The sequence below is a fragment of the Nematostella vectensis genome, chromosome 6 (genome assembly GCF_932526225.1).
Source record: "Nematostella vectensis chromosome 6, jaNemVect1.1, whole genome shotgun sequence".
NCBI classification, from domain to species: domain Eukaryota; kingdom Metazoa; phylum Cnidaria; class Anthozoa; order Actiniaria; family Edwardsiidae; genus Nematostella; species Nematostella vectensis.
Window position 1 is genome coordinate 3,205,491 of NC_064039.1, and position 19,583 is coordinate 3,225,073.

Genomic DNA, 19,583 nt, shown 5'->3' on the forward strand with positions numbered 1-19,583 from the left:
AGGGATTTATAGAGTGCTTGGAAGGGGACTCAACATATTATTTAAATTTAGCAATCAGGTTTACTTCAATGATCCATTTATTGTAAACAAATGTCAAAGAGAATTTTCTCAATAACATTCCAAATTCGATATTTACAGGAGCATAATAACTGCTTTTTGGAAAATTTCACAATATTAAGGTCCTTTGCAATATGACTAATATGATTCTAACAACTCAATATTTGAGCACGATAATCAGTAACAATACTTCAGTATCTATTTTAATTGTCACTATAATAATAAATACGATTTTCACTCAAAACCCTGTTTGAATTTCTTTCACTCTTAAAATCTCCAATTCGGCTACATTTTAATGACTACTTTCTTTTCATGGCCATGCGAAGGAGTGCATCAAAATCCAACTCGTCACCAGATCCATCCTCATCCTTAGGCCCAGCTCCATTCATTAACTTCTCCTCAATATAACTTGTGTTAGAATCTGATGGGTAAGCCATAACATGATTAGTTCCCACATAACAATCTGGTGTGTAAGTAAAGGAATGAGGAAAAACGCATATCCCGCACTGCTAACCTCACCCACTGCTAACCTCACCCACTGCTAACCTCACCCACTGCTAACCTCACCCACTGCTAACCTCACCCACTGCTAACCTCACCCACTGCTAACCTCACCCACTGCTAACCTCACCCACTGCTAACCTCACCCACTGCTAACCTCACCCACTGCTAACCTCACCCACTGCTAACCTCATACGTGCAGAAATAACGAATATAGTCCACATTGCATAATATGTAATATATAACTGACAATATTTTGGGCCCAAAAAGCCAGGCTACCAGTGTATGTACATTATAACACCTCCAGAGTAAAACTTCATTCTTGACGAGTGTATAATCTGATTCAAGCACTTTTTCCCAGTCAATAGTTGGAATAGGATTCAGGGTGAGTTAGTATTTGTAGAGCAATCAAAGGAGGCTGAGGCTTTGTCATTGTTGTGTTGTCTGCTTCACACACTAATAACTTTGTGATTTTGACCCAAAAGGGATGGCTGAAAACAAAGAACATGCAAGGTTTACCATACCGAAGTCAACATAGCTTCCACCACAGAATTTCCTTCTTCCTCCAAAGCAAATGTCTAGCGCAGGTTCTTTTGGATTGCTGTTGGCATCTGAACAAGAGAGGATAAGTCAGATGCTGTGCACCTTATTCAACAAAATGAACAACCCCATGCATGGGCCCTAGAGGTCATGCAGACTTATCACCACCAAGCTGCATTGAGTTTTGTCGAGTAAAATAAGCTCAGGCAAGCCAATCGAGTGTTGTCATGCTAAGGCACAGGGCTCAGACAAGCTTTTCAGGGTTGAGGTTGAAAATTGTTTCAGGAAACACAGCTCTGGCGAGTTTAATGAGGATTAAGTTGAAAAAAAAAGAGAACTCATTTGCTGTATTGCATTTCTTACCATTCACTGCATCCAGTGCTGAGGCAGACTCAACAAATGTTACAAATGCATAGTTATCACTAAAAATGTAAAAGAAAAAAAAGTGAGTTTTCAAAAAAAAATTACGAAAGAGTGTCCTACTTCAGTCACCCAAAAAAAAACCCTCCCCCCCTACCCGTCACACATTTTTGGACTACTCCCCCCCATCCCTTACTGAGCCACATTATGCAATATTTTACAGTTTGTCTTGATAAGTCTATAGAAAAACTGTCTGGCTTAAAAGTACTGTAATTTTAACATACCCATTGTCCCGGAAGTGCACCGTGACTTTCTCAATTGGACCATATTTACGGAATCTTCTCCACACATCATCTTTGTGGGTGTCATCACTAATTTTCCCAACGTAAACAATTCTTCTTTCCTCCTGAAATCCAGAGGACAACAGGTTATTTCACTAAGTATTTACAGGGTCACATCATCACCCATGAAATATTACTGTATTTTCACAGCTACATCAATATTTTTTATGCAATGATCCGAAGACCCGAAACAATCCCGAAATGATCCCCAATATGATGAGTCCCAATAAAGGGAAAGCAGAAGAAATCACTTGCAATTCTTTAATTAAATTAAGGGACTCGATTTCTAAACAATGTGACTTAAATTATACAAAACTTCAATTCCCATACAATACTTCTATTTATTACATTGCCTAAGCGGGAAACCCACAAACAGAGTCCAAAACAAATACAAAACTTTTAAATGCTACTGAAAGGAATACAACATATAACATAGCACAGCCATGCTCAGAACAACCAAACTTTTGACCTTCAATCACACTCTAAACATTTGCAGTTCGGACACTTGACTCTGACGCTAGAAACCTCATTTCCGGTAAACATCACACCTAAAAACCTATATTCATTCGACAACCAAACCGTTTTAGTGTCCACCAAGAAATCCATGTTCACACGAGCGAATATTTACCGACACATTTTAGGGAGCCAGTTTGCAAAAAAAAATACTACAGAAAGCAGCATGTCTTATTTGTGGTGACTTTCTTTTATGGCTTGTGTTATGTATGAATGATTTATTTACGCCTGGTTCTTGAAATTACTATCACAGAAATCGTTATTTGACCCAATCTTAATACTATGGTTTTTAGTAAATGTAAATTTCCTGATGGTTACATAAATAACGCTAAAATGTTTCATATGTTATTAAAACTGAAAGCCAATCCTTCCACATTCCTTTTGTTTGTCCATTACTGCAATTCCTTGGGGTTCATTTCGGGGACTCCTGGGGGTCGTTTCGAGTTCTGGAATCAGTTGGGAAACTTTTGGGGATCATTTTGGGTCCTGGGATCGCTTCAGGTTCTGTACAGGCCCTCATTTTAACAAAGCGGCTAAGGGACACATACAGTTATGCGGTTGATTTACTTACCCTAGATGCCTCTCTAAAGCTTCTGTCAATTCTAAACGTTTTCTTTCTCTCATGCTCAATGTCATAGAGCCTGTCTTCATCTGTCCTCTCCTTCACTTCCACGCTCTGCTCCCTGCCTCTTCTGTCATTGTGCCTCCTGCTATGAATTCTGCGCCTCTCCTGGCTAGGGCTTCTCTGCCTGCTCCAGCTCCTACCTCGGCTACGACTGCGGCTCCTGCTGTGACTTTCGTCTCTGCGACTCCGCTGTTCATGTCGCCACCTCCTCTCTTTCTCAAGTTGTCTCCATCTTATCCTATCACGCTCGTCTTCAGAGTCACTAGATGCATAGGGATCAGGGGAGCGTCTGCTACTCCTTGAGCCTTCTTTCTCTGCATTTCTTGGGTTAAACCTGGGTTCATCTTCACCACTTTCATTACCGAATCTATCTGCTGCATCTTTAGATAGCCCACTTTGTGAGGAATTCACATTTAATGGGAAGAATGGGATCATTCCTGTGAGTTTGTTAATGGCAACATTCTCAATTGTTTTATTATGAGTTTCTGGAAAATAATCACTTCTGTCACTACGTTGTGTTTGTTGATCAGTTGTTGTTGGACATCTACAAGCACTTGAATCTGCTTTCTCAATGATACATGACTCCCCACTGTTTGAGTCACTAGGAGACAATTCCATGTCCTCACGTTCAATCTTATTATTACAAGCATTTTCCTTCTCGTTATTGTTACCCACTGACTTAAATTCACCAGATGGTTTATTTTCTTGGGATTTTTCTGATGACAGTGGTATAAATTCTGGAAGCAGGTTCGGACTGCTAGTGTTGCTGGATGGTGGACTTACTGGGGGTGTCAACCCTGGGAATAATAAGGTCAAAGTTTCAGCTATCAGTATTTATAACATGCATTAAAAAAAACAGGAGATCTTTGGCATGAATATATATTGCTAAAGTGCACATGAGCTCATTGGGAGGCTTTTCAATACCACATGAAAGCCCCTAAACGTATTAAAAAAAACACAGACCCAAAACTTACCAAAAGCGTGATTAGTTGAGGACTGCATTTTATTTGTTACAGGATCTTTCACCGGGAAGCCTAATGGGCTTAAATTCTTGTTGCTGCAAGATAACATTATTACATGAGATGGATTATAGGTATTCTAATATGTAGATACTGTCCATATTAACTAGAATAAAAAACATATATGAATAGAGTGTTAATTTACCCCGGAGAAGATACAGGAGTGAGAGCTATTGAAGAATCTTCGACTTTAGTATGAGCTATAATCAAGCCAAAAAAAAATCTGTTAGGTCATATCTAGAGTTTCCATCAAAACAAGACCATCATTCACCATACATAGTTTACACTTACTTTGAGACTCTTCGTACTCAAGGAACTTTTCCAACAAGCTGCTAACATCTCTGGCTTCAATGACAACTGCTGAAATAATTACATGAAGTAATAACATCCAGTTATTCATCTTTTTAGATTTTCCTTCCCTATATAAATACACTACACAATATGGTAGAAACAAAAAAAGTGTGAATAGAGGAGATCAAACATGAGGCCAGCGCCCAGAGGTCTCCTTTCCCCAGGTATTTTTATTTTATTAGCTTCGCCACGATAGGCAGGGTAGCCGCAACAGCATGGCCATTTATTGCAGACCCTTTAAAAACTACATAATTACAACAGATAGAAGATGTAAAAATACTATTTACAAAAAGTGAGAGAGACTCACCTGTTTTCTGGTTATCTTTGTTGTTACTTGGGGATTTGAACACAACACTTTTAGGGTTCTAGGAAACAGTAAAAAGATTTGTTATATTGTAAGTATCTAATGTGTCCTAGTAACTGAAAATGGCATTAAAAAAAACCCTACTGTTTATGTAGTATCCCAAAATCTCTATGATGCAAAAATAACTTTTTATCCTTTTTTAATGTTGGAGTGTCTGTGCTACTATTCAACAAGGCAATAGCCTTTTTCCATGTATAGACGTCTCGATATTGCAGAGGATACCTTATCTGACACAACCAACTTTTGATAATGAAGAAAGGCAGGTCTAAACAGAAAACAAGACAAGTAAAGGTAAGTCTACTTGATTGCAGAGGCTTGTAAAGGTCGTAGTAAGCATTTTCCGGGTTGAGTTTTAGACACAAACAAAAATTATCAGATGACATAAAACAAGATAAAAACCAAGCATGTTAGGTGATAGAAATTTGGTTCAAGTTTTCTGCTTTAGTTATTGAAAGAAGAAGTCCTTTCTCTGTTATTTCCACCAGTAGGGTTAAAATTTGGTTAAGTTTACCGTTCCACGTGGACCACGCTAAAAAAGCGTGATCCTTGTAGTAAGTACTCTGGTAAATCGGTCCACTTCAAATGAGTTTAGGACGCTGTAAAAACTATAAAAAGTATCTCAGTGATAAGCTGAATAGCTTTTCTACCTTTTTATGCCTGACCTCTGCCGCCATGGGGGAGTATAAATTTGATTCACGCTGTTCCAAACGTGTTCGAAGCCGGTGACTCGTAGTACGAGGAGTGACCGTTCTCTTTCTCCGATTATGTCTCTCAAATATATCCAATAACAAATAGGTAGACTCCTTGACTACTAATGACCTTAAACGTTCAAAAGAACCAGGTGAAATGACGACTTTAAGCCAAATTTCTACCGAATTCCGCTCAGCTATGAAACGACCATCAAAGGAGAGAAACGAGCGAGAGGTACCATGTTGCACAACCATGACGTCATCGTAAAAGGTGGAATCCACAGGAAACCCAAAAACCGGAGACTTGCTGATGAAGAAAAAAAGTAAATGGCCAGAAAAGGGTCAAAAAAGGGCAAAAGCTCAAACTTTTGAAAAATCCCTACACAGAAGTGGAAAAAGAGCAAGTTTTGAAATGAAAAAAAAAGCGACAATGTTGATCAAGGATCGAGCTTCATAGATATAGGTGAGATAAAAAAAAATAGACCATACTTCCAGACATGCGCTAAAACACCGTATGGCAGCATAAAGCTTTATTGCTAGGCTGGAGATTTCGGCCCCAACGCCGCGATCTAACGATCTGTCCAACACAAAGGAGCCTGAGCATGTCGGTTACAATATCGGGGTCTTTTGCACGCTTGTGTCTCTTGGGAGCTGTTGCGTTGCTATAGCAGTGTAATAGTAATACAAATGTTCGCGGGAATTTAATTTCGCGTCTCTTCATTTCTTGATAAGGCTTGGGAGACCTGTTGCTTTTTCAGCGGCTGCTACTTTTAGTCTCTATTCAAAATGGCCGACGGACAAGCATCGCAAGCCACCGACGACGAAAATGGATGATAAAATGATCATTTGTTATTAATCCTCTAGATACTAGCTATTCAGATGCGGGGTAATTTCGTGTTAGCGTGGAAGGCCTTTAATGGATTTGGATTTTTTCAGCTAATAAAAAAACAATTGTCAAAAACTGAACTAAGGAAGTTTACGTTCAATGCCAACGGTGAGTTGTAAAAGTTGTATTTCATTTTTAAATCAATTAATTAATTTGCGTCTTTTTTTCGTGGCAATATATTGACTATCCTTCATCCTAGGCATTCCGTCGCCAAAATCATTTTCGAGCTATCTTGGCACAGTTCTAGATGATCACCTCCGAAATGTCTTACAGCAACATAGAACAATATCAGACAGACTTTCTAGACCCCAGGATCTCGCCACTGATGAGCACAGAACACTGTCAAAGACACTTTCCTCCCTTGCCCCATTGGTGGAGCTGATAAAAACCTTGGAAGCAAAACAAAAGGTAATATAAAACATGTTCTCTTCCTTGGGGAGTATGAGGTTTCCACCTGTAGGCAAAAAAAAATGTTTTTGGTTGCTGCCAGAATCCAGAGTTTGTGCTTTATTGAAGCTTTTTATTTTATTTTTTATTTTAAGTTTTTCTTTCCTAATCCTGTAGAATCATTTGAGTTTTGTGCTCTTCGATAACAAGAAATGGCAAAATATAGGCATCCAAACACGGCATACATACAATATTGTCTTTGGAAAACCCTAATTTCCTGCCCAGCCATCTTTAGTATCAGTCTGAAATCCATCGAGGATGGCTGTATAGGAAACTTGGGAAAGCCTTTCACTGCACTGAAAAGTGTTGCAATAGTGCCTCCGATTGGATAAATTAAATCTTCATACAAGAAGCCTAATTTTGGTATTAAAAGAAAATATATAAAATAAATGAAAAAATAAATTTACATTACCCTCTGCACACTCCCAAGGAATAAATCAGGACCAGAAACAAAATATTTGTTTATGTGGCCTTATCTTATGAACATAGTATTTAAATTATATGAATTTGAGAGGAAATGATTGTTTAAAAGTTTACATTTTACTGTATGGAATTAATAATATAATATAATAATAATAATCAGTTTATTGCCCATTATCATAGTCTAGGACTATATTACAAATATAGGAAATTATACATATTTGTAAGTAACAAATTTGGCAAAACAATCAGTCTTAGGAATCGGACATTCACACCTAGTTGAGCCTGAGCGTAGCCCATAGCTGTGGTCAACCCTTGAGTACTTCGGTAGCAGGTGCTCAAGAAAACCTGAAGACTGTATGCTTGATATGATATTGCGGCACACATTATCGCTACGCTCATCCAGCTGTAATAAGCTGCAGTCCTCAAGGGCGACACTGTATGAGAGCTCAAGACAGATAATGCATAGTGAAGATTTTTGTACACTTTCTACAAGTATGCACAGATAATCTGGCAGGTTAGCCCAGACAGGGGATGCATGTTCCAGGATAGGCCTCACAATACTACAATAAACTAGGACAATATCAGACTTATGGGCACCAGCTTTCTTTAAGACGCGTAAGGCATAAAGGCGTTTACGAGCTCTTTTGAAAATATAATCAATGTAATGGCTCCTGGACAGATAACTGGACAGGTGCACACCTAGGATCTTATAGGTTGCTACTCGTTCAATAACTTGACATGCTATTTGTAACAGGCAGGCTAAGATGGCTTGTTTTTTAGAAAATCAATACACATCTCTTTGCATTTAGTGCGGTTAAGACGCATACCGTGATCCGAGGAGTACGAAGAGATATCACTTGCAATAGTTGGCAGAAGGCTAGGTGAATATCTTGGATTTATTTCAAGTACAGATTGATCGTCAACATACTTGACTCTAGTGTTTCGATTGCTGACTAGGTTATTGACTAACACAGCAAACAACAGGGGGGGAAGTCAATTACTTCATTTCCAGCTTTTTTATTTTTATTATTTATCCCAAAAAAGGATAAACACCAAACTCTCTTTGTTTTAGGAACAAGAAGAACTCTCAGATCTTATCAAAGAAGGTGGAGAGCTAGGGAAGATGGCAGAGGAAGACAGAAAGTCTCATTTAGTAGAGATGAAAAAGATACAGGTATTTGCCTAAGCTGAGTACTGTATCACATTTTGTTTAGATCACATAAATGAAGAAATCTCTTGCTTTTACCACCACCAACTTAATCAGCATTACCAACACAACATCATTATTATCATTGTTATCGTCATTAACACTTCTATCACCAATGGTTAAACCACTCACATATTATTCAGGGGCAGGTCCAGGAGCTCCAAAAAGAGAGGCCGAAGCAAAAAATAATAAATAGTAAATAACACTTATATAGCGCTCATACATTGCTGTTCTGAGCAAGGGTTTCAAGAAAGGGGGGCCAAATTTAATGTTCTTTCATGTATTTCCTTATATTTTTTCAAAGCCAAATATCTGAAAATAGGGGTGCCGGCCCACCCCTATATCCGCTCCTGTTATTTAAATCATTATTATCACCACCACAATTATTATCTAGAATCATACTTGGATCATCTGAGTAGGTGTTGCTAGTCACAAAATTCCAACCTGTTTTTCTTTAGAATGATATAATGAAAGCTCTCATACCAAAAGATGAAGCAGATGAGAATGATGTCATTCTTGAAGTCAGAGCAGGTATGTATAGTTTTGTTTCATCTCTTATCAGAAGCAAATATTCTCCTGGATGGGCCTCTTGAAAACCTTCTCAATCTGCCCCTGCTCATTGTTAATCATTACATGTAATGTCTGAATTTGCCTTAGGCACTGGAGGTCAAGAGGCATCTCTGTTTGCAAGTGAAATGTTCATCATGTATCAAAGGTAAAGGTGTTCAACTCATCAAGTTTAAGATTACTTTCACAAACACTGAAAAAATTTGTCTGGTAAAGTGTATGTACCCCCATCTTACCTAAGGTAAGGTAATAATATAAAGGTAGCCTATTTTGCATGCAATTTGTTTACCTTTGAAGTTCTTTTTTTCAGATTTGCAGCTTTTAAAAAATGGAAGTTTGACATTCTAGATATTGCCAGGAGTGATACAGGGGGATACAAGGTAACTACAGTACACAACACTCGGAAGTGTCTGCCTAAAGGGACTTGTGACTTTCTGTGCCAGTGAGGTACAACTATTTATTTGGTCCTATTATATATGTGGGTTTAGGTTTTTGAGGCATCAATTTATAGACTTAGATTTCTTGGTGATTGATCATTATCTCACTTAACCAAATCTACCATTTTCTTTTATCAGGAAGCTTCGGCAAGTATTTCTGGATATGGTGTTTTTGGTAAAATGAAAGTAAGTTTGTTTCAAATACAAAAACAGTTGATCTATTCAGAAGCTTGTATTTTCAGAAAAATTGAAATAAGTGCTCCTCCCCAATTAGTGCCTCTCTCCAATAAGCACCCCCCTCCCCCCCCCCCCCTGCAAAACCCGAAAAATTAAATAAGCACCATGGACACTTATTTAAATTATCACAATGATACCTGAACATTTAAGCCAAAAGATATGTTTGAGATCATAATCCATATTTGCAATGAAATAATGTATACAGTATGAAATGTATAATGCATTTACAGTTTTCATTTAGTCTCAATCATTTAATTTGTAATGTTTTATAGTTTGAGGTGGGTGTTCACCGGGTTCAACGAGTGCCTGTTACCGAGGCACAAGGAAGAGTGCATACCAGCACGATGACTGTTGCAGTGCTTCCTCAACCACAAGAAGTAGATGTGATAATCAGTCCCAATGACCTGAAGATTGACACCTTCCGCGCTTCAGGGTATGGTGTATGTTAGGGTGGTAGAGTAAATGTGAAATTAGAATGTCTTTGTTTCACTGTTTGGCTAGTGAAGTTCATGTCATCAAAAAGTAGGGTTCTTCCTCACTAAACTGTCCTTACTTTAAGTGCGAAGTGTGTACCCCATGATGATGGATTTATAAATGCTTATTTTTAGTGCTGGTGGACAACACGTCAACACTACAGACAGTGCAGTTCGCATAACACATATTCCATCAGGCATGGTGGTTAGTTCGCAAGAAGAACGCTCTCAATTCAAGGTTGGTATAAGTCTATCAAACATACTGTACCATTTTTTAAGGCATGAAAATATATATATATATATATATATATATATATATATATTATTTTTTAAAATAAAATGTCCAACTCATTTTATTTTTATAATGGTCTAAGAATTACCCTTGGTGCCTTAGGCTCTATGATTGCAAAAAAATTGGAAAACACACACACACCTGAACAATTATGTTCTATTCTTTCACCAGAACAAAGCAAAGGCAATGCAAGTTCTTCGTGCAAGACTGTACGATCTTCAAAGGCGGGAAGCAGATTCGGCTCGTGTCCATGCTCGTAGAACACAGGTTTGTGAGTGACATTTACATGGTGGTAACCTTTATCATATTAGTGGTGTCATTTTTGTGTACTAACTCACTCAAAGAAGGAAGGGCCTGTCTTTTTTACCGTGGTAGAGCCACTGGCGCTAACTATCAGGTCCATTTTTATCAAAATGTTATCAAACTTTATCAAAACAACTAAGCATGTAAACAAACCTATTTTGGTCCCCCAATACAAAATGCGATTCTGTGATGTTTTTATCAACATAAATTATGAAAGTCAACATCTTCAAATTCAAAGTGCTTTGCCGGCATTTTTACTTTCCAATTGTAACATAAATCAGGTATGAACATTGAATTGCAACATAAATCAGGTATGTAAACAGTCTGGAAATCCATGATCATAGTTGAAACAATCATGTGAAAACCAGAGAACATGACCATGTAGTAATTTGCATGCCTACATAGGGTTCAACTCACTCATCATTTGACTATGTCAACAACAGGGATTAAACTCTGGTTGGCTTATTCTAACAATCAGACTATGAGTCTTATTGAAGTGTCTCGTATGGGGGAGGGACAGGGAGTGGGCAGGATTCTCTTGTATGCATCTGAAAATCAGTCTGTATATGACCACATTATATCACCGTAGCTGTCAACTCACCTGCTTTAGGCGGATGTCACAAGATTTTTGACATCATCACAAGTTAATTTTTTTTAGAATGTTCATACATTCTCTCTATTCACCTGCATTGGCTCTCTTGGGTGTTTTCACATATTTACTGTGTTTCACCCGATTTCACCTGCCATAGAATCAAGCTTAAGGATACAATTCCACCATAGCTACTACAAGATCATCGTCCCCTCTTATTTCCCTCATTATGTGGCCACACCTATCACATGGTTGACCTTTGTGTTTCATATGACCTTGACTACAGGGTTAACAGTGATTGCTTTCAATCTTAGCTGGTTCTCATCCTTTTATCTCTGTAGATTGGAACTGCTGAACGATCAGAAAAAATCAGAACTTACAACTTCCCTCAGGTTTGTTTTCCTTGCTGTCTGCCACCTTTCTCAAAACTAATCTTACTTACATTTACTTCTTGTTTAAATCCAGGGACGTGTCACAGACCATCGCATTGGCATGACGTCACACACTGTGGATAAATTCTTAGAAGGAGGAGTGTTGTTGGAGGATATGATAGATGCCCTGAGGGTCCAGGACGAGAGAGATGCCCTTAAAGAGTTAGTTGATCGTTATACAACAAACATCAACCAGAGATAGCACAGCTTGTGGGTCAGTGTTCTAATGCATGTGAATTAGATGCGCAAGACGATACATTTGATTGTATTGAATGGCAGATCCTTGAAATCAGTAGAGAACAAGTTGATTACTTAGTAGAACTAAGCTGCTTAAAATGATTATCTTTATTCTTCCCTTTGATACCTTAGAGAATTTTCCCAGATATCAAACAGTCTGCCCTGTAAATTTTGTATTTGCTTTACTACAAAGTTAGATAAAGCAATAATAATAAGTCAATGAATTTATTCCATACAGCACCTGGTAACAAATATGTACAACCTTTTTTTTTATCAAAAGTGAATGAATTCTAGCCCACTGCTCAGGGACTTTAAGGTGTTGATTGAAATGAGTGACTAGTGAAACACTAGTCTACAGTGTTCTCCATTTGAAATGGTACAGGAACCTTAATGGTACCACAGTAAGCCTAATAGTAACACAGGTAGCCAAAATGTCAAGGTTAGTTTATAACAAATGACCTAATGTTGTGTACAGTTAATAAAGGGCTACCCAAGTAGCTCCAAACAAAGCGGTTTACATAAACCCCTAAAACAAAGTGTACAAGCCAGCATAAAGGAGAACAAAGATGTTACAGTGAATAAGGGTTACATCAGGTTGTGTTTTTCAGGTTTATGAAAACCACTCAAGTTCTTGTTATTTTATAATGTGAACAATAACAATAGTATCATAATATTAAGTAGCAACTACTGTTGAAATGTTGTTCATGTGGCTGTGTGGATTCTAACACCAAATCATGTAAATGACTATTTACAGGACCATAGAAGGCCAAACAATTTATATTGTGTACAAAGACTATAATTTGGCAAACTAACATGCAAGTTTGCTAATAAATTCTTTAAATAAATTAAACTCCAATTTAGCCCTGGGAACTAGGAATCCTTGTTGTTTGCCTCATTTTTTTTCTGTCCCTTATCATTAGTTGTGGCAGTGGCCGAGGGGATTTCTTTCATTGCACTTGCACATGAATGTAACCGCTTTCGCAGTTTGTCACATTCATCATCACATCGTTTGCGCTTGTTCTTCAATGAGCTCACTTCCAACTTCATACGCTCAATTTCCTTAAGTTTAGTGCTGATTTGAGCTTCAATATCTGGGTTAAAAAAGAATGCAGTACATTCAATTGGTTGTGCTGTGCTACTAACACTTTACCTATTTTTCTTTTAGATCAAAACTCACAAGATCATAACATTGTGACCAATGATGTGTAGAGGGTAGTAGCCCATCACTAAATCCAATTATCGAAACACGCTATTGCATATTAGGGCTGTTACTAGAATGTCTAAGGGGGTTTTCTGATTGGAAATATTGGATACCTTTTGCTTGTATCTGAACTTTTCTGAGGTTAGCTTCATCACGAGCCCGGGCTTTTCCAACCAGTGTGGTAACATCTTGCAGAAGCCCTGCCTCTATCAGGTGTCGCAGCAAACCAGAGCTGTCCATCATGTCCACTGACAGGCAAACAAAACAAAACATCATCCAACATGTCTAAAACCTGCTTTCTAATTCTTTACAATGTTACACTACTTAGCCCTTTTGTGTGTATTTTGTGAGTCTTTGAAATAATATGTTTGATCCATCCACAATAATTTTACCTACCTTACTTGTCCATGTGATCTAACATATTCTTATCTAATAACCATTGATCTATTATCCCTTTGGGGAATTGTACACCAACAAAAATTGATTGGGCAGAAGTTTCTAATATTTTTGTCCAAAGGAGCCCAAGCCTCTAAGACAACTTATTGTCCTCAGCACATATAAGAGAGGAGCTCATCCATTAAGTCTATCTGACTTGCGTGATGCTTGGTTTTGTAGGCTCTGAAGCCCTATGCAAACAAGATGTTCAACTAAAAATGCTCAATTCTAATAAACTATCAAATGATAATGGAAAATTGTATTTTGATAAATGATGGGTGTCTTGAATACTCAAAACAAAAAAAAGCAAAATTGTCACATAAGTCGAAGCTAACAAATTTAGGCAAAGCATCTTACAAGCATTCAGTCCTGGGTCTGTACTTGAAGCATGTTCTTCTTGCATCTGTAGGATTTGCTAAATCACAAATGGTCAACAAATCAGGCAGGGCCATAGCAGGAAGTGAGACACTGGGGGCACGTGCCCCCCAATAATTTGAAAAATAATGGAAATTACCTGTAGGGGCGTGGCTGTGCCCACAATATGTTCTTAATGTTTCTGTTTTGTGCCACCCCCCCCCCCCCCCCCCCCAATATTTCAAGGCCTGCTACGGCCCGGTCAGGTCATGTTTAACATTAGAGCTTAAAAAATATCAGAGCCTCCAAAGCATCTCCATGTAATTGCAATGTAAATGAGTTCTGATTGTGATGAGCAATGATGATACCTTCTCGACATCCTGATCATCTTCTAAGGGCTCAACTTTTACTGTTTGGACATGAGCAATACGTGGGTAAGGCTCATCACCATCTTCTCCATCGCTGATTGTTCCAGGCACAGGGCTTTCCAGCGAAGGAGATGTGTTACTGATTGAGGGTGAGTGAGCAAGAGAGTTGTAGTTGCAGAAACTGTCTGAGCTTTCATCATTGTGAACAATACCAGACAGAATATTAGAGTCATCATGGTCAACTACCTGTGAAGCACATTATCACTGTTAGGACCATTCCCTGACCAGGTGGAGGAGAAGGAGGGAGAGGGAGGATGGTAAGATCAAATCAAAATCTGGCACTGCCTAAAACCAAAAGGTTTCTCCTCTGTACCCTAACATGCTAACATTACTGTAAAGTAGTTGGCCAGCAATTATTTTGTCTTGTATTCAAGCCAAGGGGGCACTGTTTACATGGGGCTTGAAGCATGACTTGGTCCAACAGCCTATCACCATTTGTGTAACACATTTCCTCAATGCTGGGTCTGTACCTGGTAGTGCATTGTATCAAAACTTATTTTCTACGAGATCAATTGATAGAGGGTAACTGTTACCACCCCCTGCTAGCTATGACCACACCCCTCGCCCTGTCAGCTATGACTACACCCCTCCCCCTGCTAGCTATGACTACACCCCTCCCCCTGCTAGCTATGACAATACCCTCCCCTGCTAGCTATGACCACACCCTCCCCCTGCTAGCTATGACCACACCCCTTGCCCTGCTAGCTATGACCACACCCTCCCCCTGCTAGCTATGACCACACCCTCCCCCTGCTAGCTATGACCACACCCCTCCCACTGCTAGCTATGACCACACCCTCCCCCTGCTAGCTATGACCACACCCCTTGCCCTGCTAGCTATGACCACACCCTCCCCCTACTAGCTACGACCACACCCTCCCCCTGCTAGCTATGAGCATACCCCTAGCCCTGCTAGCTACGACCACACCCTCCCCCTGCTAGCTATGAGCACACCCCTAGCCCTGCTAGCTACGACCACACCCTCCCCCTGCTAGCTATGACACTGAAAGTTACCTTGATAAGCTCCTCAACAAGTGACTCAGTTCCTCTTGCAAGTGCAATATCAAGGGCTGTTTTTCCTTCATTGTTTCTAATACTCCTGTCAGCACCAGCATTGACAAGTGTCCTAATTGCTTGACAACAGAATTCAATTTTATGTCGTTCTCCGCATGCAAGAATGTGAAGGGCTGTGTCACCATCATCATTGACAGCATTTACAATGGCGCTTAAACATTCAGGCATCCTTTTTGCATGTCTCACAATCAATTCAATGCAAGTCTCAAAAAAGTTTGGCTTATGATCTCCATTTACCAACATCCCTGATGCTGTGTGTAGGGGTGTTTCACCATGGGCCTCATCCTTTATAATTAGTGCCTCTTTAAGAAGTCCCACTATTTTGTTGTATTTTGGTGTTAGTTCCTTCACTGTGAACTTTGGCCGTGATTTATGAAGCCATGCAGTTGCCCTGTGCAGAGCAGTCTCACCAACTCCTGAAGAGCATGAGACGGGACTGAACCCACTGCTTAGCATCCACTCTAATGCATTACACTTCCCTAAGGCTGCTGCCCAGTGGATCAAAGGAAACCTGTTCTCTAAAACAGGGTCTGGAACATCATCATCTCGATTCCATCCTTTATTTACATACTTCTCCACACACTCTTTCAAGCCATCCAGATTTGAGAGTGACCCAAGCATATCTGTACAATTTACAATTGATACCAGTAATTCATGGTGTTCTGGGCATTCCTTGCTCTTGTCGCAGAAAGGGGTGCACTTGCGAACAACTGGCTCTGCTGCCATTGTGGTTCTGTACTCTCCATACATGGAAGCCAGTTGTGGACTACGCAGTGTTGTTGCCAGATTGATGCTATTACCAGGAGTTCTAGATTAAAGAAAGATAACGTTTATAAACTGTGTCTAGTATTGGGAGAGCTCCACTCTTATAGCAAAGGGGAGGAGCAAACTTCTTTGATGGGTCAGGGATTTTCACCAACAAAAACAAAACCAGAAAACATAGGATATTGAATATCATTAGCAGAAGACAGGAAAAAAACCTGTAGTAATTTTAATTATGAAGGGTAGCCTCTTTCAGCCTTATTATTATAATTTTCGTCTGCAGTATCTGATAAGCGCATTCATAATATAGACTTTATTCTTTTAGTCCCTAACATACTTAACAAAGAAGAGAAGGTAAGTGTAAGGGATATCTTTCATCTTTAGATACTATGATGAGGGCTGTGCAATTCTATCAGAGGATTAAAAAGCCTTATTTATTTCTAACCCCCCCTTCCCCCCCCCCCCAAAGGAGATAAAGATATCAAGAGTTTTTTTTGCAATGAAATGTAAATAAATGTCTCAACAGAAAAATAAAACAGATGTCATCCATTTATAACAATAAGTTTAAACGACATTGACATCATCAAAAGAATTACCAATCAAAATAAATTGTAATTGATGTTTCATCCATGAATCAATTACAATAATTTACCCAGACATGAAATATAAGCCGCAAAGGAGGAAAAAATAGAGATTATTTACAGTATGGATGTGGTATATCTATACATAAGAACAGTCACTTTAGAAAATGAATCTCGGGCTGCTTATATTTTCAATAAATATTGTAAACAAGCCACAAGGAAGTTTGTCGAAGACGAAACCCCTCTATTCATTCAAACAATATATGTTTATATATGTGGAGTCAAAATAATTCTCAGTTTCAAGCTGCTTTTCCTTGAGCATTCAGAGTATATGCACAAAAATCATTGATCCTATTTTGTGAGGATCTGGTGCTATCCATAAACTAAAAGAATAATTTGTCGGTTGTAATTTGAGCCACGAACTTATAGTTTGGTTATCACAGATGGTCGTGGACAAATGATAAATTTACTGGAATCGCTGAATTCTCAATTTCCTGTACTATATTGTACAATCTACGAGTACTTGTGGGATCGAAATCTTTAACGTGTGTTTTAAAAGAAACATTTTCTAAAAGAAATAAAAAATCTATTGGCGAAAGCCAAGAAATTTACGAATGATGACTCCCTCGTAGACGCAATGGAACAGCGAGAAACGAAACCAGGTAATTTCAATTCATCAAGAGATAAGTACACAGAAAATGTACCCAAATAAATTGCTCATTCATTGAAAGCTCAAAGATATAAGGTAGAAAATGTTCTTTAAATGAATGCCGAGAAAAAAAAAGCCTCAGCGAAGGAAACAAAGCCATGAAGGAACCGGTGGTACGCGCAGATTCAAAGGGGACACCCGTAGCACCGACACATGCCTCCGCGTTGAATGACTGAAAGCATCGAAAATTACTAATAATGTCTACTATTTCCTAGCATAACTACCCATTGATACATAACTACAATACCTCCTGCGTTGAAATACTTAATTTTGGGGAAATAGGAACTCTACGAGATTAAAATGCGAGAGGGAAATCAAGAGGTCTTCGGCGCAGCTTTACCCACAGTCGCAGACCGCTCTTTCACTTCAACCCTCTTTTCGTTTTGAATCGTGTTTTAAATCTCGCGCTAGTCGCTTATATTCATTTAAAATACTGTCCAGGGCATATCCTAATTCCCAGTGCTTAAAAAATGCCAATAAAGTTATAACTGAACGGCCAAAATGAGTCACAGAAGGGCAGAGGGCCACAGTCGAGGCGCAAAGGCCCAGCAGCAGAGAGCGATACGGTCTGATGTTATTGTTCGATTCAGCTACAGCGCAGAACCCTTCTACAGTTTCAGCAGCCGACAGAACCGGGGAATAGCTTCGCCGGCTCGCAATCTCCCCTTTGCTTACCTGTTATTCCGTAATTGTGAGTACGAAGTAACCGAGTAGAGGCTGCTAGGGGAGAAGGGAGCGGGAGAGGATAGTCTAGGCGGCTGACTCATCAGTGGATTGGCGCCGCCTCAGCTGTCACCAGCTATAACAATCCTACCGGTGGCCACTGCCGCATACGCCGCAACACGATAAACCCTCTTTTGTGTTGGTGCGCTGCGATAGGCTAAGAGCGAGCGCTGGCGGTGACAAGCCAAAGGTCTACTTAGAAGCAGCCTATCACATTCGCCCATTTGACGGCAAAGGCTCCAGCGGTGTTTTATGTTATCCTGGCCTCCCCGAGCATGTTCAATTATGCATGCGGTTCAGACGTGCCGTGTTGTGTGTAACCGGTAAGGCTTCACACGCACTCTGGTTGCCGGAAATCCTTTATCGGTTGGCTTCTCATGACGGGACCTGTCTACTTTACAGTTTTGTCTCAATCTTACTAAAATAGTGTCAGCCAACATCTCGGCACTGCTGACACTGATATTCACCGCGACAGATTTTTGGCGTCGAGCGCAAATATGCGAATTCTAGAACTCCCGTAGGAGCCTGCCACCGACCATCAATAAATAGACTTTTCAAGCGGCTTAGCGCTAGCTCCCGCGACAGCTAGGGCTGGCTCCCTGCTAATACTAGCCTCAAACATCACCATAGGATTGCTCTTAATGAAGGCCAAACATTTTAAATGATAATACTACGAAAATGGATAAATATAACAATGGAATGGAATGGAAGTGTATAAACGAGTGCCGTTGTCTGTCAGGTGTCACTAAAGACTGGAATTTTAATAAGTCGTTATCTATATTGTGATACGCCTAAGTCTGTCGTAATTGGTCTTCTTCAAATGACGGATGCGATGCGTAGGCCGATGTGTCGTGTTTTTTGCCCAAGGACTCGAGAGGAAAGCCGTAATGATGGTGCAGGGGGTGTTAGTTCGCGTTGATGGCTTGTTTCATTGACGCAGTAGCTTTTTCATCACGGGGTGACAAGGAGGATAGACTAAGGGCATATGTCATCTTGGACAGCAGCCAATGGCAAAATTCTGGCGGGCGTTAAATGCATCGAGGCCCATCTCAGTATTAAACACGCGCTATAATTAGGGACATGCCTTGAGTAAGTCGTCACCCCCGAGCTGCACACGGACGAAAGCTAATGGGAAATAACGCGCGCGAGTTCATTTTGAACTAGGCTCTCGGCTGACTTGTTTGTGGAAACGAGATAAAATCGTAAAAGACAGTGCATGTGATCAGTCGCACCAACTGGTATAACGGTAGTGTGTAATCGCGAGTGAGAGCTGGTACGGGGTGTCGGAGTCATGAGGTGCATAACCTCTGTGGTGTCAATGTCGGTGGTCACCTTCTTCTTCAACAGGATTAGTATCGGGTTTCGTGTTTCTTTCCCAGAACCTATTCTTGGAAGAGGTGTATTTTTAAGATACGGGGATACGGTCG

General features: G+C 39.7%; 3 protein-coding genes across 4 annotated transcripts; 1 reads left to right on the forward strand and 2 right to left on the reverse strand.

Moving 5' to 3' along the window:
• Positions 1-59: 59 nt before the first annotated feature.
• LOC5514672 (peroxisome proliferator-activated receptor gamma coactivator 1-alpha) lies at positions 60-5,623 on the reverse strand. Of its 2 annotated transcripts, none has more exons than XM_032384182.2 (10): positions 5,319-5,623; positions 4,615-4,672; positions 4,248-4,313; positions 4,102-4,156; positions 3,912-3,994; positions 2,884-3,734; positions 1,743-1,864; positions 1,462-1,520; positions 1,083-1,169; positions 60-478 (listed from the first exon to the last, which is right to left on the reverse strand). In XM_032384182.2, the coding sequence occupies exons 1-10, from the start codon at positions 5,613-5,615 to the stop codon at positions 357-359; spliced, it is 1,800 nt and encodes a 599-aa protein (XP_032240073.2). In that variant the 5' UTR covers positions 5,616-5,623; the 3' UTR covers positions 60-356. The 2 variants fall into 2 exon arrangements, with proteins under 2 accessions (XP_032240073.2, XP_001634844.2); XM_001634794.3 differs by having other exon boundaries at positions 4,248-4,316.
• A 409-nt stretch (positions 5,624-6,032) lies between these two features.
• Positions 6,033-12,766, forward strand: LOC5514616 (peptide chain release factor 1). The gene is made up of 12 exons (XM_032384183.2): positions 6,033-6,354; positions 6,446-6,654; positions 8,189-8,290; positions 8,782-8,854; positions 8,981-9,038; positions 9,201-9,270; positions 9,466-9,513; positions 9,837-9,997; positions 10,173-10,275; positions 10,501-10,596; positions 11,563-11,613; positions 11,687-12,766. The coding sequence occupies exons 1-12, from the start codon at positions 6,240-6,242 to the stop codon at positions 11,852-11,854; spliced, it is 1,254 nt and encodes a 417-aa protein (XP_032240074.2). The 5' UTR covers positions 6,033-6,239; the 3' UTR covers positions 11,855-12,766.
• On the reverse strand, positions 12,099-18,420 carry LOC5514673. Its single transcript, XM_032384181.2, has 6 exons — positions 18,109-18,420; positions 15,322-16,189; positions 14,248-14,493; positions 13,883-13,940; positions 13,204-13,338; positions 12,099-12,980 (listed from the first exon to the last, which is right to left on the reverse strand). Exons 1-6 carry the CDS (start codon positions 18,198-18,200, stop codon positions 12,760-12,762), a joined length of 1,620 nt encoding a protein of 539 aa, XP_032240072.2. The 5' UTR covers positions 18,201-18,420; the 3' UTR covers positions 12,099-12,759.
• Positions 18,421-19,583: the final 1,163 nt, after the last annotated feature.

What these genes read in the sequence shown, in the direction of transcription:
- LOC5514616 (XM_032384183.2), top strand. Translation starts at nt 6,240, where the DNA reads ATGCGGGGTAATTTCGTGTTAGCGTGGAAGGCCTTTAATGGATTTGGA. An exon ending in GTTTACGTTCAATGCCAACG is followed by an intron (nt 6,355 to 6,445) that starts GTGAGTTGTAAA and finishes CCTTCATCCTAG; the next exon opens with GCATTCCGTCGCCAAAATCA. An exon ending in TAGAGATGAAAAAGATACAG is followed by an intron (nt 8,291 to 8,781) that starts GTATTTGCCTAA and finishes GTTTTTCTTTAG; the next exon opens with AATGATATAATGAAAGCTCT.
- LOC5514672 (XM_001634794.3), bottom strand. Translation starts at nt 5,615, where the DNA reads ATGGTTGTGCAACATGGTACCTCTCGCTCGTTTCTCTCCTTTGATGGT. An exon ending in TGAGTACGAAGAGTCTCAAA is followed by an intron (nt 4,157 to 4,247) that starts GTAAGTGTAAAC and finishes GCTTGATTATAG; the next exon opens with CTCATACTAAAGTCGAAGAT. An exon ending in AGCACTGGATGCAGTGAATG is followed by an intron (nt 1,170 to 1,461) that starts GTAAGAAATGCA and finishes TCTCTTGTTCAG; the next exon opens with ATGCCAACAGCAATCCAAAA.
- LOC5514673 (XM_032384181.2), bottom strand. Translation starts at nt 18,200, where the DNA reads ATGAGTCAGCCGCCTAGACTATCCTCTCCCGCTCCCTTCTCCCCTAGC. An exon ending in ATGATCAGGATGTCGAGAAG is followed by an intron (nt 13,941 to 14,247) that starts GTATCATCATTG and finishes TTTGTGATTTAG; the next exon opens with CAAATCCTACAGATGCAAGA. An exon ending in AGTTCAGATACAAGCAAAAG is followed by an intron (nt 12,981 to 13,203) that starts GTATCCAATATT and finishes TTTTTAACCCAG; the next exon opens with ATATTGAAGCTCAAATCAGC.